The sequence below is a fragment of the Martes martes genome (genome assembly GCF_963455335.1).
Source record: "Martes martes genome assembly, chromosome: X".
Lineage (NCBI taxonomy): Eukaryota > Metazoa > Chordata > Mammalia > Carnivora > Mustelidae > Martes > Martes martes.
Genome location: NC_137897.1, coordinates 14,889,959 through 14,906,036, shown reverse-complemented (window position 1 = coordinate 14,906,036; position 16,078 = coordinate 14,889,959). Strand labels below are relative to the sequence as shown.

Sequence of the window (16,078 nt, the reverse complement as noted above, 5' to 3'; positions counted from 1 at the left end):
CCCAGGACCCTGAGATCATGACCTGAGCTGAAGGCAGAAGCTTAACCCACTGAGCCTCCCAGGCGCCCCTCTTGAATGATTTTCAAGCTTGTTACAGACATGATACTTTTTTTACCTTACCTGCTGCATTATGTTTCTTAAGAAGAATATTCTCTTATATAATCACAATAGAATTATCACACTCAGATAATTCAACATGAATATATTATATATCTAGTATATAATCTATTTTTTAAATTTTCCAGTTATCCTAGTAGCTCCCGGCATATTTTAACAAAGAACCTTTTTTGATTGTCTTTTTGTATAGAACTTCAGTGGATTTTGTTCATGGCTGTGTATATATAAGCCACTAAAAATGAGGCATGTTTTGTGGCTAAAAGACCTTTTTGTTTCTTAGCGGTAGTTAGGCCTGCCTCCGTTAGCAGTTGACTTCATTATGACCACCACTACTTTTTTCATGTTTTTTTCCCCCTCACTTTGGAAGAGAGGCTGCCTTTGAATTGACGCACCATGTTGAGGCTCTAGGTGCAGTATAGTCTGAGCAATCACTTCAGCTTGTTAACCCCATGGTTGAGCCTTTCAGAGTTAGGTCTCAGTGTACTTACAGACCAGTAGGTATTCTCTTTGTGGGTCAGTCTTATGTACAACTTGAGTAAGCTAAAGGTTCTGAGGCAACATCGACCTCCGGTCTTCTGTCATTTAATGACAAGAGAAGAACAGGCCCATGTGCAAGCTAATGCTCATCATCTTAGTTTTCCAAATGTCAATAAAACCAGGTGGCTTCTTGGATTTCCTTTTGGAAGGAAGTTTGGCATTTTGCCTGAGAACATCTTTCTGGCTTTACAAACTTTGAATGATGACTTCTAATATAACAAAGACATTATTGGGGTGCCAGGGTGGCTCAGTCAGTTAAGCATCTGCCTTCGGCTCAGGTCACAGTCCCAAGGTCCTGGGAACAAGACCCGCATCAGGCACCCTGCTCACCCGGGAGCCTGCTTCTCCCTCTCTCTCTGTCCCTCCCCCACTCATGTTTGCTCGCTCTCTCACTCTCTTGTGCTTGTTCTCTCTCTCTCAAATAAAAAAAAAAATCTTAAAAAAAAAAACTAACATGAAGCTACTTGTATTTGCCAAATTGTTGAAATTAGCCTTTATAAGATCTGAGGGAAAGGAGATCCAAATTTGGGAGACATTCCAAATGAGAGAGATTGATGAGATGTAATATGCATTTTGGGACATGCCACCTTGGTCTCCAAAAGTAAAGCCTACAGTTATGAAGACAGTAGTCATTCTGTTTACTCAAAATGAATAGATGTAATTAAAGCATTTCTGATAAGAGATAGCTTGTTAATAGAAAGGACATTATGGAGTGTAGATTCTGGTTCTACCAATAACTAGCTTAGTGTTTATTACTCCCTAGTCTCTATTTTACTACACATATTTATTCCTAACCAATATACCTATGTGTTCTAGTCTGTTTTGTTTCGTTTTCAATTTATTTATTTATCTTAGAGCAAGGCGGAGGGGAAGGGGGAGAGGGAGAGAGAATCTGAAGATGACTCTGGGCTGACATTGGACTGTGAGGTGGGGCTTGATCCCAGAACCCTGAGATCACGACCTGAACCAAAACCAAGAGTTGGACTGCAACACCCAGGTGCCCCTGTTCTAGTCAAAATTTTTTTTAAGATTTACCTATTCGCTTAAGAGAGAGGGAGAGTGGGGAAAGACAAGAGAGAGGGAGAGAGAAACTCCAGCAGACTCCTTGCTGAGCTCAGAGCCCGACGCTTAATGGACCGTGCCCCCCTTGTGCCCCCGTTCTAGTCAGTTTTGTGTGGATTTTTAAGTTGCTCTTCTGAAAAGTTGAACAGTATCCTGTACACTTTTGTTTTCCCTCCCCCAGAGTATGCTCAAGTAATCAAAATGTTGGGAAATGGGCGATTAGAAGCAATGTGTTTTGATGGTGTAAAGAGGTTATGTCACATCAGAGGGAAATTGAGAAAAAAGGTAGGTGTGGAAATTTGTTTACTTTAAAATTGTGATTAAGGGGGAAGATGGCTCCATAGTTTTTATGGGTCAGGGACCTCATTTTTGGAAGTTCCCCAAAGATTTCAGTATGACAGTGATTTATTACCTATGATAAAACAGCCAACTCCTTGATGGGAGTTTTTTATGGATTCCATTTAAAGATACATTTGCATCACCTGTTTTTTTCTGCTCAAAATGTTTAACCTGAATCTAATCATGAATAAACAGTCAACAAATCCACATTGAGAGAAACCCACAAAACAAATGGCCTGGCTCTTAATACAATGTTAATGACCTTAAAGGGGTGGGGGACTATTCCAGTTGAATGGAGATGAAAGAGACCTAATGGTTAAATGGGGTATGTGGCCCATGTTTGGATTCTGGTTTCAGGGTGCGGGAAATAGTTGTAAAGAGTGTTAAGAAAATTTGAATAGGAATTACAGTTAGTGTTATGGTGATACTAAATTTCTTCAGTGGGCTGCCTTGGAAGGAATGATTAATATCCCAGCATAGTGGGCTTTGAGGCAGATACATTAATCAAGTTGGGTAAAAGTCCCTCCAACTCTGATTTTATATGGTTATTATTTAATCCCGTTACCAAACTATAAAGGGGTTTTGCCAGCTTCTTGTTATGTGGGTTGGTGAAATGAAGAGAGGGAAGGCGATAAAAGTACATTTCTAACTCTGTATTCTCACATGTAGTGGATGGATAACTAACCACTTGGAGTAATTCACTATTAAAAATTCCTTAATTTCTAATCTAGTCATTATTCTTCTGGAATGAATAAACTGCCAGGTAGTTAAATAAGATTTTTTTTAACACCCCAAATTATAGAAGATTTGAAACATGCTCAGCTGCTTACTGTAGTATTTATTTCCTATTCTAAATATAGGTAATTCACCCACAGTTGGGTGAATAGTGTTTTATGGAAAGACTGACTCAATGTTGCTTTGGTTCTTTATTTTTAAATATGACATGCAGTGACTTTTCTTTCATAGGTTTGGATAAATACTTCAGACATTATATTGGTTGGTCTCCGAGACTACCAGGTAAAAATATATATATGTGTATATTTTTTTCTCATTTGTTCGCCTGGTCGAATTTTGTGAGCCATTAGTGCTTAGGACTTTAGTCATGACTGTATTTGACCAGTTCCACCCCAGCATGCTGCTCACCATTGTGTCAACAAACATTTTATAAGGGCCAGTTATGTTTTTTTAGGTATTGTGCTAGATACCCTAGGCATCATGGTTCCCAAATGGCTATTTTGTGGAGTCCATGTTTTCACTATGGAAAAAATAACAGGCAGCATGAATTTTTCATAAAGTTAAATGGTCTTTTTACCTTTTCTGATATTTAAAAAGTTCCCTTGTTTGGAATAAGTTATGTTATGTTAGTGGTGGTTTTGTTTGCATTCTTATTTGTTATAATAAAAATTTAATCTTATGGTGGACCTCCTGTGGCAATTTTTCTTTTCTTTTGAATTCATACTTGTTGAAATAAAAATCTGGGAACTGTTACCGTAGTGGATACACCTGAATGAGCCAAGCTCCCATCCCAAAATGCGTATGGCCTGGTAGTGAAAAGAGTGAGACAGGCACACAAGTAACTGTGGTAGAAACCATGATAGAACTATGTGATCTAAATTTGAATGAGCACCTAGAGGAAAAAATGATAGTTGCCCTTCATAATCTCAACTTGAAGACTACTCATTGTGGGTCTCTGTAGGCCATTTGGTTTCTCCCTGTTGGAATTCATCACCATATATTTAATCACATTGTGAGTGATGTTTCTGTTTTTATAACCTTGATCCTACCTTGATTTTTTAAAATATATGTTCCAGAATAAAGAATTAAAATCTTTACTTTAAATGATTGGTTCTCAACCATGAGTGAATTTTTTCCTCCGGGGGCCATTTGGCAGTGTCTGGAGATATTTCTGGTTGTCACAACTGGGGGAGGCAGTGTCGCTGTCATGTAATGGATAGTGATGAGGGGTGATGCCAAATCTCCTACATTGCAAAGGACAGTCCCTACAACAAAGAATTGCCCAGCCCAAAATGTGAATAATGCTGAGGTACAAAAAAGCCTGTTTTAATTAATACCATTTGGGGATGCCTGGGTGGCTCAGTCGGTTAAGCGTCCAACTCTTGATTTCGTCTCAAGTCACAGTCGCACCCTGCCTTGGGCTCCTTGCTGGGTGTGGAGCCAGCTTAAGATTGTCACGCTCCTTCCGTTGACCCCCTCCCCTGCAAATGTGCACTGTGTCTCTAACAGAACAAAATACCATTCTAATCTCCAGTTTCTTCTCTTGATTTTTTTTTAAAGATTTTATTTATTTATTGGACAGACAGAGATCACAAGTAGGCAGAGAGACATGCAGAGAGAGAGAGAGGAGGAAACAGGCTCCCTGCTGAGCAGAGAGCCTGATGCGGGGCTCCATCCCAGGACCCTGGGATCATGACCTGAGCTGAAGGCAGAGGCTTTAACCCACTGAGCCACCCAGGCGCCCCTCTTCTCTTGATCTTAAAAATAACCCCAGAAGTAGGAAGAATAGTTCTCTGTGTGATGGATAAGGAAACCCAAGATATGAAAACATGTACCATTCTGACTATAAAATGACAGCCAAGACCAACTTTTTCTGATTCTTAATCTCCCACAAACCACCTTCTCTACCCCTGCCAATTAAAGGGTGGTCCAGGGACCAGTGGCATCACTGGCTTTTAGGAACTTGTCAGAAATGTAGGGTTTTGGACCCCATTCCAGTCCTCCTGAATTGGAATTTGTGTTTTAGCAATTTACTTTTGAACTTCTATAAACATCACAGTTCAAGAAGGACTGGTTTGAATCACACTGCCTTTGCATCACTGATCCTCTTTGAAGCCCTTAGGTCCTGCTTTTAGGTCCAAAGAACTTCTTGAAGTTGAAACAATCAGTTTCAACACTTTTTTTCTTTCTTAACTGAGTGGGATTCTTTTCAAATGGGAAAGTGTGAAAGTTCTATGGCTGTAGTTTTCAGTGGGACATTTGCATCAGAAACACTTAAAAGGGCTTTTAAAAATACAAATTCATGAACTTTACTCCGCCTCTACTAATCTAGCTCCAGGAAATATAAAGACTCCACTGGAGATTTCATTCGGTTCATAGTCTAAGAACCACTGATTCATGGAAAGGCATATTAATTTCCTTAGGTCATTACACATTATGCATTTTTTTAGTTTGTTTAATCAACCCGTAAATTATGGTCCCAGGGAATTTTTGTATTTCAAAAGACTTCTAATCAAAGGATAATAGTAAACACTTAAAAGATTGGGTTTGCACAGTTCTGCCCTTTTTAAAGTGAGATCTGTAAATATCTTCCTTAAGCTTGTTGATCATTATTCATTTATGCATGTAAGCAGCTTTATACTATATAATCCTGAGGATGTTTTTTAGAAGGTAGGAGAAAACTTTATTTTTTAAAAGTTTTGTTTCTGGGGCGCCTGGGTGGCTCAGTGGGTTAAGCCTCTGCCTTCTGCTCAGGTCATGATCTCAGTCAGGGTTCTGGGATCGAGCTGCTCAGCAGGGAGTCTGCTACCCCCTCTCCCTCTGCCTGCCTCTTTGCCTACTTGTGATCTCTTCCTCTCTGTCAAATAAGTAAATAAAATCTTTTATAAAGTTTTGTTTGTTTTGATACTTTTTTTTTTTTTAACATTTATTTGAGAGAGCGAGAGCACAAGCAGGGTTAGAGGTAGAAGGGGAGGAAGAGGAACAGACTCCCTGCTGAGCAGGAAGCCAGATGCAGGGGCCTATCCCAAGACCCTGAGATCATGACCCAAGCTGAAGTCAGATGCTTAACCGACTGAGCCACCCAGGTGCCCCTAATACTTATTTTTTTTAAATTTTAATTCCAGTATAATTAACAATATAGTCATTCAGCATTTCCATATGTTATCCAGTGCTCATGACAGCAAGCGCACTAGGTAGGAGAAAACTTTAAAATGTGGGGAAAAAAAAAAGGATTGTAACCACGGTGAGATTTAATTTTTTATCCAGTTTGAAAATAATTTGGGAAATAATATTTTGGCATAATAGGTTCTAAAAGTTACTTGTCTTTTTTAGGATAATAAAGCCGACGTAATTTTAAAATACAATGCAGATGAAGCTAGAAGTCTGAAGGCGTATGGCGAGCTTCCAGAGCATGGTAATGTCTGAGTTACTTTATTATCCTGTCATATGGTGTTCGTACTTGGTGTTACTTAGGTGAAGGAATTTTGGTAGAATTTTACATATTTACTTTTGTGCCTACATGGTTCATTTTAAGTATGCCTGCTTCATAATACTGGATATCTTAAGAAAAAAGTAACTGGGATTCTGTCCTTAATAAATACACTTTCTGGTGTGGAGTTATATTTTATACTCTGAACTTCTACATAATACCAATCAGGATTACTTTTGTTTCAGTATTTATTTCACAATAACTTTCTCAAGAGATTGTCATTGTTCATCTACTTTAAATGTGAAGCAGGGATAGTAATTAGGTACTGCTGTCAATTTTTATAAAGTCAGTTTTCAATTCTTATCCTAGTATTATAGGATCCTGTAGGGTTTTTTAAAACCAATGTTGTTTCTCTGTTACCAATACCAAAGTTATGTATTTTTTTTTTAAGATTTTATTTATTTATTTCAGAGATGGGGAGAGAGCAAGCATGAGTTGGGGGGGTGGAGAGGGAGAAGCAGGTTCCCTGCTGAGCAGAGAGCCCAATGTGGGGATCCATCCCAGGACACTGGGATCATGACCTGAGCCAAAGGCAGATGCTTAACTGACTGAGCCACCCAGGCACCTCAAAAGTTATGCATTCATAGGCGGTAAACTTAAATAAAACAGAAATAAGTCCTTCGTAACCTCACCAAAGGGGAAATATACTTTACATACTATTTTGTAAGCCTACGAAGCTTTTTCATTTGGTGCTTTTGTTTCATTTTGTAGTGTTTTTTCTTTGTTTGGGCTTTCTTGCATATTATTATGAAAACAATATAATTTTACTTAAGCATGAAAATCCTCCGAAATTATTTACTTAACATTTTCAGTCTAGGAAATGCTAGTATATCAGGGAATGGAACCAGTACTTCCTAGTTCATTTTCATTGCTTAGGGATAATCATGATTTGACTCAAGTTTCTGATTGTTGAGTCTGTCTGGTGATTGGTAGTTGTTAGCATGTGCTCTAACCAGTTTTAGGCATAGTTAGAAGTTGTTAAGGTTTCAGAATTTGTGTAACTGGAGCCTGCCTTACTAAAAATATCTTTGTGAAATAAATACTTGGGACTATGTCAACCCAGAAAGCTTTTGGACCATGAAGGAAACCAACAAAGTGGCAACCTGTTGAATGGGAGAAGATATTTGCAAATGATATCCAAAATATGTTTAAAAAAAAAACAATAGGGGCACCTGGGTGGTTCAGTGGGTTAAAGCCTCTGCCTTCGGCTCAGGTCACGATCCCAGGGTCCTGGGATCGAGCCCTGCATTGGGCTCTCTGCTCGGTGGGGAGCCTGCTTCCCTTCCTCTCTCTCTCTCTGCGTGCCTCTCTGCCTACTTGTGATCTCTATCAAATAAATAAATAAAATCTTAAAAAAAAACCAAACACACACAAACCTCCTACAGCTTGGGGCACCTGGGTGATTAAGCATCTTCTTTCAGGTCCTGGGATCAAGCCCTACGCAAGGCTCCCTGCTCAGCAGGGGATTCTGCCTCTGCCCCTCCCCCTGCTCCTGTGCATGTGTGTGTTCTCTCTCTCAAATAAATAAATTAAATCTTTTTTTTTTTTTAAGATTTTATTTATTTATTTGACAGATCACAAGTAGGCAGAGAGGCAGGCAGAGAGAGAGGGGGAAGCAGGCTCCCCACGGAGCAGAGAGCCCGATGCGGGGCTCGATCCCAGGACTTCGGGATCATGACCTGAGCCGAAGGCAGAGGCTTTAACCCACTGAGCCACCCAGGTGCCCCAAATTAAATTTTTTTTTTTTTAATGATTTTATTTATTTGAGAGCAAAAGGGAGAGATCACTGACTAAGCCACACAGGTGCCCCTAAATAAAATCTTAAAAACAAAAACAAGACAAAAAAAACTCCTACAACTGAATGCCTAAAAATCCTCCCAAATAATCCAATTTAGAAATGGACAGAAGACCTGAATGGGCACTTTATAGAAGATGTAGAAATGGCCAGTAGGCCTTGAAAAGATGCTTAGCATCGCTAATCATCAGGGAAATGCAAATCACAACCACAGTGAGATACCCCTCATACCAGTCAGAATGCCTAGTATCAAAAAGACAAGAAATAACAAGTGTTGGCGAAGATGGGGAGAAAAAGAAACCCTTGTGCACTGTTGGTAGGAATACAAACTGGTATAGCCGCTGTGGAAAACAGGAGGTTTCTCAAAAAGTTAAACATAAAAGTTCCTCAAAAAGTTAAACATAAAAATACCATTCAGTCCAGTAATTTCAGTACTGGATATATACCCAAAGAAAATGAAAGCACTTATTTGAAAAAGTGTATGTACCCCTATGTTTATTGCAGTGTTATTTACAATAGCCAAGATACAGAAGTAACTCAAGTGTCCACTGATAGATAAATGGATAAAGGATATGTGATTGATACACACATACAACTGGATTATTACTCAGACATAAAAGCAAATGAAATCTTCCCATTTGTAGTAACATGAATAGACTTAGAGGGTATTATGCCAGGTGAAATAAATCAGAGAGACAAATACCATATGATATCACTTAGACTTGTGGAATCTAAAAAAAACCGAACAAACAAGACAGAAAGACTCGTAACTATGGAGAAGATAACCAGTGGTGGTTGGGGGGTGGGAAGGTGGGCGAAGTAGGTGAAGAGGTACAAACTGCACCGGTTCTAACATAAATCATAGAGATGAAAAGTACAGTATGGGGAATATAGTTAATAATATTGTAGTAACTTTGGTGACATGGTAACCATGCTTAATTCTCGTGAACATATTGTAGTGTATATAATTGTCAAAATCAACCATGTGCGCTTGAAATTAATATATATGTCAACTATACTTGAATTGGTATAACTTTGACTCATAAGAGTCTTTTTATACTTCAACATTTGATACCAGACCATTTTAATATTATCTTGATTATATGAGTGTATTTGTTATTGTTTCTTTAGCTAAAATCAATGAAACTGATACATTTGGTCCTGGAGATGATGATGAAATTCAGTTCGATGACATTGGAGATGATGATGAAGACATCGATGATGTGAGTAGATGGATCTTACATTTTCCAACTCTTGTTTCTGAATTATCCACAGAGAAACCAGCTTTTTCTCCTATCTCTCTTTAAACTAAAAATGTTGAATACTTGAATTAGGGTATATTTCAAGACTTGTCCATGAATTAAAATACTCAGTATTATTTAGAAGACAACTAGTCAAACTATTATACTTTGAGAATTCTTATAATCTTTTCAACATTTCTTCCAGAAAAGATCAGTATTTGCTTTGGCTATATGAATGCTAGGCATTGGAATCATAACTTGTTCAAAAGTTTCTTAAGAGATAGCTGTTTCTGAATTTAGCAGATAGTTGTAAGAAATAGAAGATCTTCTCAAAGAAACATGCCTTAATTGAAATACTGGTATGTTAGAAGAATCTTTTTTAAGTAGCTTGATATGGAACATTGGAATTACAACATTTTTTTAAAAGATTTTGTTTAGTTTTTTTTTAGAGAGAGCATGTGCGAGGGGGACAGAGGGAGAGAGAGAATCTCAAGCAGACACTGCCCTGAGCATGGAGCCCAGTGTGCGGGCTTCAATCCCACAACCCTGAGATCATGACCTGAGCTGAAACCCAAGAGTCAGATGCTTGACCCACATGCCCCAGAAGGTCTCAGTTTTAACGAGGCTTTTAACATATGTTGTAATTCCAGGGGCCCCTGGGTGGCTCAGTCAGTTGAGCATCCAACTCTTGATTTCAGCTCAGATCATGATCTCAGGGATCGAGCCCCCAGTTGGCCTCCACGCTCAGTTCTGCTTAAGACTCTTTCCCTCTCTCTCTCTGCCCCTCCTCCACATGTGTGACCTCTCTCTTTCTAAAATAAATCCTTAGAGACCTTTCACCAATTATGTTACTTCATCTATTGGATATGCGTTGTTGGCAAACTATTGGTTTGGAATTGGTGTGTTTTAGGAAAATGCATTATTTTTCTGAAAGGTAAAGCAGTGATGCTCACAAGAATAAATGCCCTTTTTTTTTTTTTTAAGATTATTTATTTATTTGACAGAGAGAGAGAGAGATCACAAGCAGGCAGAGAGGCGGGCAGAGAGATAGGGGGTAGCAGGCTTCCTGCCGAGCAGAGAGCCTGGTGCGGGACTCGATCCCAGGACCCTGAGATCATGACCTGAGCCAAAGGCAGAGGCTCAACCCACTGAGCCACCCAGGCGCCCCAGAATAAATGCCCTTTTGCTGTTACAGTATTTAAGTGAAATTCATACTTCGTTTCTGGCAATATAAATTTATTAAATAATTGGGGTAGTATTATAAGTTACTCTTAACTCCAGTTTGGGCTCTTTTTCAGCTCCTTAAAATAAAAATGTAGTTGAGAGCCCACCTATGTATATAAATCTAAAAATAATTACGCTAATGTTTGGTTTGATTCAAAGATGAAATTTTATTGTATCTGGGGCATTTTTTCCTGACTTAGACTGTGTGACATGATTACCGGGGCCTTTCAAAAATACAAAGGCTGATCTGTGGGGAGTCTGAATTAGGTATCACAAGTGATACCCACTACCCAGGTTCTATAATTAATATTTTTTTACCTGATTTATCATATATCTAATTATATCTTTATTCATACATCAACCCATCTTATATTTTGATGCATCTTCAGACCATTTAGAATACTCAGAGTGAATTAAGTATTTGAGTACATATCCTCCATGTGTATATGCATTTCTGAATTTTTACATAAATACGTCATTCTTTTTTTAATGTATCTCCCTTTAGAGACCCTGAGCCACAGAATTCTTGTGACTGACTTGTTAATGATACTTTGACAGTAGATTTATTGATTATATTCTGTGACCAGAACCTGACATGGAATTGTGTTGGAAATAAAGGGGCAATCCAAACATTTTTAGAGCTGGGGCAGGTCTCTTTTGGAAATTAAGAACCAAATCAGAGAACACTTTTTTTTTTTTTTTTTTTTTTAAAGATTTTTTATTTATTTGTTTGACAGAGAGAGATCACAAGTAGACAGAGAGGCAGGCAGGGGGGTTGGGGAGCAGGCTCCCTGCTGAGCAGAGAGCCCGATGCGGGACTCGATCCCAGGACCCTGAGATCATGACCCGAGCCGAAGGCAGCGGCTTAACCCACTGAGCCACCCAGGTGCCCCCAGAGAACACTTTTGAGTATGAATTTGAATTTGAATACACAGAGGTGATAGGTTGAGGATCTAAATAAACAGGGTTAAGATTTCCTACGAAAAAAACTGAATCTGTGCCAGTGATTCCTTAGGACTGGACCCAGTACGCTGGCAGGGAAAGAGATGGTAAAAGATGGTGGATACCAAAGGAATTTGAGTTATCTTGAACATTTTGCAAGGGTTGCTTTGTTTATCACCTGAGAACCCTACGTTTCCGAGACATTTCTTCAGATTGTTTATAGGTATGCTAGTTGTTTCTAAAACCAGGTTGAGAGGAGAATTCGGTTACTGCCAGACCCCTCTCTTTCTCACATAATACTCCTGTGTGTCTGCTTCCACCCCAGAACAAAAAAATCTCTTATCACTAACAAAAAAGGGAGGAGGTACTAAACTTTATTAAGAATATTTTGCATGGGGGCGCCTGGGTGGCTCAGTGGGTTAAAGCCTCTGCCTTCGGCTCGGGTCATGATCCCAGGGTTCTGGGATCGAGCCCCGCATCGGGCTCGCTGCTTGACGGGGAGCCTGCTTCCCCCGCTCTCTCTGCCTACTTGTGATCTCTGTCAAATAAATAAATAAAATCTTAAAAAAAAAAGAAGAATATTTTGCACGGCATGACATTCTGAAGGAGGTTGTAAAGATTTACTGGCAACAAACTAATGGAGAAAAACCCAGTGTATAGAATTTCCTCTTCAAAGGTAATCTTAGGGTGTGCAAGGCTCCCTTATGTGGTAGACTGCTGGAGGATAAGAATTCTTTTGTTTGATCTGATGTTCTTTTCTCTTCCAGATCTAAATTGAATTCAACATTTTACATTCCACTTTCTCTGAGGATTGTTCCCACAATTTGGATTTTGGCTGTGACCTGTTAAAGAAGATTAAAATTTCATTAGCATGAATACTGTTTGTTAAAGCAGACTGATTTGTTTCTAAGGTATTTCTTTAAAAACTGGTAATGCTGAATTCTCTTAAGTGAAAAGTTAAACCCCCTTTGTTCTTTTGATGTTTTGGAGCTTATGGGTAAAAGACCACATCTACTATTTTTTAAAAAGGGGGGGAAATGCATTACTCCTTTTCCTACTTTGGCCGCTTCCCATAAGTAAATGAATGTTTTGAATAAACCATTTGCTCTACACTCATGGATTATGATTAAGCCCTAACTTTGACTAGCCTGTCGACTGTACAGTGACTTTCTGTATATTCCAGTTACTTCGATGTTCCCTTGAGATTTTGATACAATTTAAAGGAAGCAGAACTCTGCATTTGAAGTAAAAAATGATTAGGTCTGTTTTTCATATTTAAGTAGCATGTGGCTATTTTTGTACTAATTTTGATATCATGTACATTCTTTTCATGATCTTATTTTGCCACTATAAATGTATCAACAAAAAAGCATTTCCAAAATACAGGTTTTAGAACCTAGGTTTTAATAGCAATTTTTAATTTGTAAGGTTAGTAGTTATAGGAATTGAACAGTAGGTGGCACCCAGTTATCCTGACATTGAAACGTTGCTATAGTTGTCAGTTGTTTTTTTTTTCTTACTGTGCATAGGAAATTTCCCAAACAAGAAGACTGTTTTGATCATATGCATGTATGTAGAATATTTTTAAAGAACAAAAATATTGTTAAAAGTGTCATTCTATTTCAGACGTCATATACCTATAAGCTACAACTTTGAGTGGTTTATAAACTCTTGAATTATGTATAAATGAAAATTTAATTTCCTAACAACTGTACAATTTAAGCCTTTTTTAGACTATCCCTAAGCTGTAAAAAGAGAAGGGAATAACAATTTACTGAAAAGATGGTTTCTCATTTCTAGATGGAAGAAGTACAGCTGAGAAATAAAGCCAGTGTCATGCTGCAGAGTATATTATACCCTTACTTTGTGTTTAGGATATATTTTATTGTGTGTAAAGATTTGTTTTGCTTATATTTTATTGGGAATTTGGATTTTTTCCCTTACTTAGTTTTTGTTCTCAACTCTACCAAGATGAAATTAAGGGCTGGGCTATTTAGACCTCACTAGCCACATTGAAATCTTATGCAATGAAGAGTTCCATCATTAAGGTTGTGAAGCTTTTATTCTGCCGGTCTCCAGAGATGTTTTCAGTGATGAAAAGTACTACAAAGGGAAATAAACCTTCATGTGGCTTCAAAAAATAAGCAAATCTTCTCTAATCTCATGTTTATTTGTAAGTGTGTAAACTCTGGAATCAGAATCTGAGGTACTGTAAAACATTAAATCAAAGAATAGAAATGAGTAGACAGTTGGAATTCATGTTTCTTACTCTCTGGAGTTCTGAAGACTTACATAGGTGGAATGCATCCAAGTCCATGGGCTGGTTTTTAAGACTTGTAAGAAACTAGCCTTGAAAAATCGACTTAGTGATTATCTTCATCAAAATCTAAACTTCCTAAGATATTTAGGCTTCTGTATAAAAAGTGTTTTACTAAATTTGTGGTGTATATGTAGATCCTTTTCCCATGTTGTTTTACCAAGAATGTTGTAACTCTGCATCTGTGGTACAGTTCATGGTAGGGATGGTACAACTCACACATTACTTTGTCTGCTTACCTCTTCTAACAAATATGGTTCATCCAAAGAGTCTGAAAATTACAAGTATGGCCCCCATTCATGTGGGTGTTAATGACAGGTTTTTTCCTTGACTGTGTAGTAAGAGCTCAATCTAGTGCCATTGCATCCTGGAAAATCTCAAATCATAATGATTATAAAATGGTAAAGTTCTAGGTCATATGCAACACTCCTTGGAGGGATTGCTTTACTAACTTTAATGTGAAATTTGTATAGTTTCATTGATTACATTTCAAATGAGAAATGGAAGTGGTCCTTAGTTGGTGTTTTTTGTTCTGTTTTGTTTTGTTTTGTTTTGTTTTTTGGTGTGTGTATGTGTGTTGTTCTGTTGAGTTTTTGTTTAAGGTTTTTGTTCTGTGGTTTTTTTTGTTGTTTTGGGGGTTTTTTTGGCTTTGGGGTTTCTTTGGTTATATTCTTTGATTTCGATAACACAATGCTATAAGGTATGCCCTGAAAGAAAATAAAATGTTTGAAATCCAAGAATAATTGTTCTTCCTGCTAAGCAGGTATAGTAATTATTACTAATGAATTTGATGGGCTTGCATTTTTCATGCAGTGTTGATTCTACTTCCAGTTAGAGTATAAATAAATTGTATTACTAAGGTGGCTCAACAACCAAACCAAGCATTTGTGTGAAAAAATACTTGCCAAGATTTAATTGCTTGACTGTTGAATCTTTTTTGAACATTCAGCCTCTTAAGAGACCACCTCTTAAGGATCCTGTAAACTATGCATGATGAAAATTCTTGTATTTTATTAAGGAATGGGCATTGGTTTACTCACCACAGTTACAGAATCATGGCTGTGAATATAGTTGGTTGCAAAACTCCTTGTGACTTGTAGTTTAACTTAATCTCATCTATCTTATGTAAATACTAAATTTATAGGATGGTGAATAACATCTTTAGTAGATACGAACTGTCAGTACTGACTTCAGAACAACAGAGTAATCAAGTTAGGTAAAAGCATGTTTGAAATAAAAATAGCTATCTGGATTTATACTTTATTGCCTACAGATTTTAAAATAGCCAGTATTAACTGTAGCTTGACAGCATCAAAATGAAAGTGAGGTTCTTTATGTTACTTGTCCTAACAATTAAGACTCATATTGGTAGGAGATGTTTAGATCTTTATCCTGCTTAGCAAGAGGAGTTTCATTTATACTGTTTGGACTCCCATGAACTTTTACACACCACTTTTGTGTTTTTGATTTACCATAAACTATCATTCTTTTTATCCTTGCTTATTTCTTCCTCCTCAGAAAAGAACAAAATATTCATACTACAGCTGCATTGAGATAACTCCTCAGGTACAGAGTGAACAACCAAGGAATTTGGAAAGTATTGGAGTGGGTCTTCTCTCCCCCCACAGCTGCTGGGAACTTAGCAGCCTGTGTGATAGAGAGTGAAGAGAGCATGGGCCCTGTGGTCAGGAGGCCTGTGCCCCAGCCCCCACTTTGCCCTTAACCTGCAGGTGACCACGGGCACCTTCTCTCACTTGTGTGAATTTCAGGCTCTTTACCGTAAGAATGGAGGTGATGCGAATAGTACCTACAGAATTGGTGGGGAACTAATTATGTCTTCGTATGTGTATTGCACCTAATGCAGTGTCTGCTGCTTTTCACTCAGTACCCAGGACTGTATAAGATCAAATATGCACATCTTTTATATTCTCTATTTACCATTTCACTTACAGTCTTTAGTTCCTATAATAAAAGAAACTCGTAGAATATATATATTCATACATTCATGTTGATACAATATTTAAAATAATTGTTACCACCCTCATTTAATTCAGCATTAGACTAACAAGTCTCTAAATTGCTTAAAGATGGATGTTTTGCAAAATACCAACTACTCTATATTTCTTTAGAGAAAGTTTGTAGTTATTAATATTGATACCTTTGGTCATATTTCATTTCTTAAGTCTAATGAGTCCTTTTACTATATAGAGTCATGACAGCTAATTAGTATTGACTGATTTGGAGGTTTGGACTTATGTAAAAAAATGGATGCAAACTAT

General features: G+C 37.8%; 1 protein-coding gene across 2 annotated transcripts in view; it reads left to right on the top strand.

The window, feature by feature from the left end:
- The window catches only part of EIF1AX (eukaryotic translation initiation factor 1A X-linked), a 22,464-nt gene extending 8,833 nt beyond the window's left edge, over window positions 1-13,631 (top strand). Inside the window, exons 3-8 of one of the 2 annotated variants that reach the window (XR_013966323.1) lie at window positions 1,898-2,001; window positions 3,022-3,072; window positions 6,124-6,205; window positions 9,207-9,298; window positions 12,250-12,393; window positions 13,283-13,344. Coding sequence is in view for 1 of the 2 variants with exons in the window: in XM_080795816.1 (XP_080651942.1) it covers window positions 1,898-2,001; window positions 3,022-3,072; window positions 6,124-6,205; window positions 9,207-9,298; window positions 12,250-12,255 (335 nt within the window). In the remaining variant the exon portion in view is untranslated. Of the gene's footprint in view, window positions 1-1,897; window positions 2,002-3,021; window positions 3,073-6,123; window positions 6,206-9,206; window positions 9,299-12,249 lie in introns of both variants that reach the window. The other variant, XM_080795816.1, reaches the window with a different exon arrangement.
- Window positions 13,632-16,078: the final 2,447 nt, after the last annotated feature.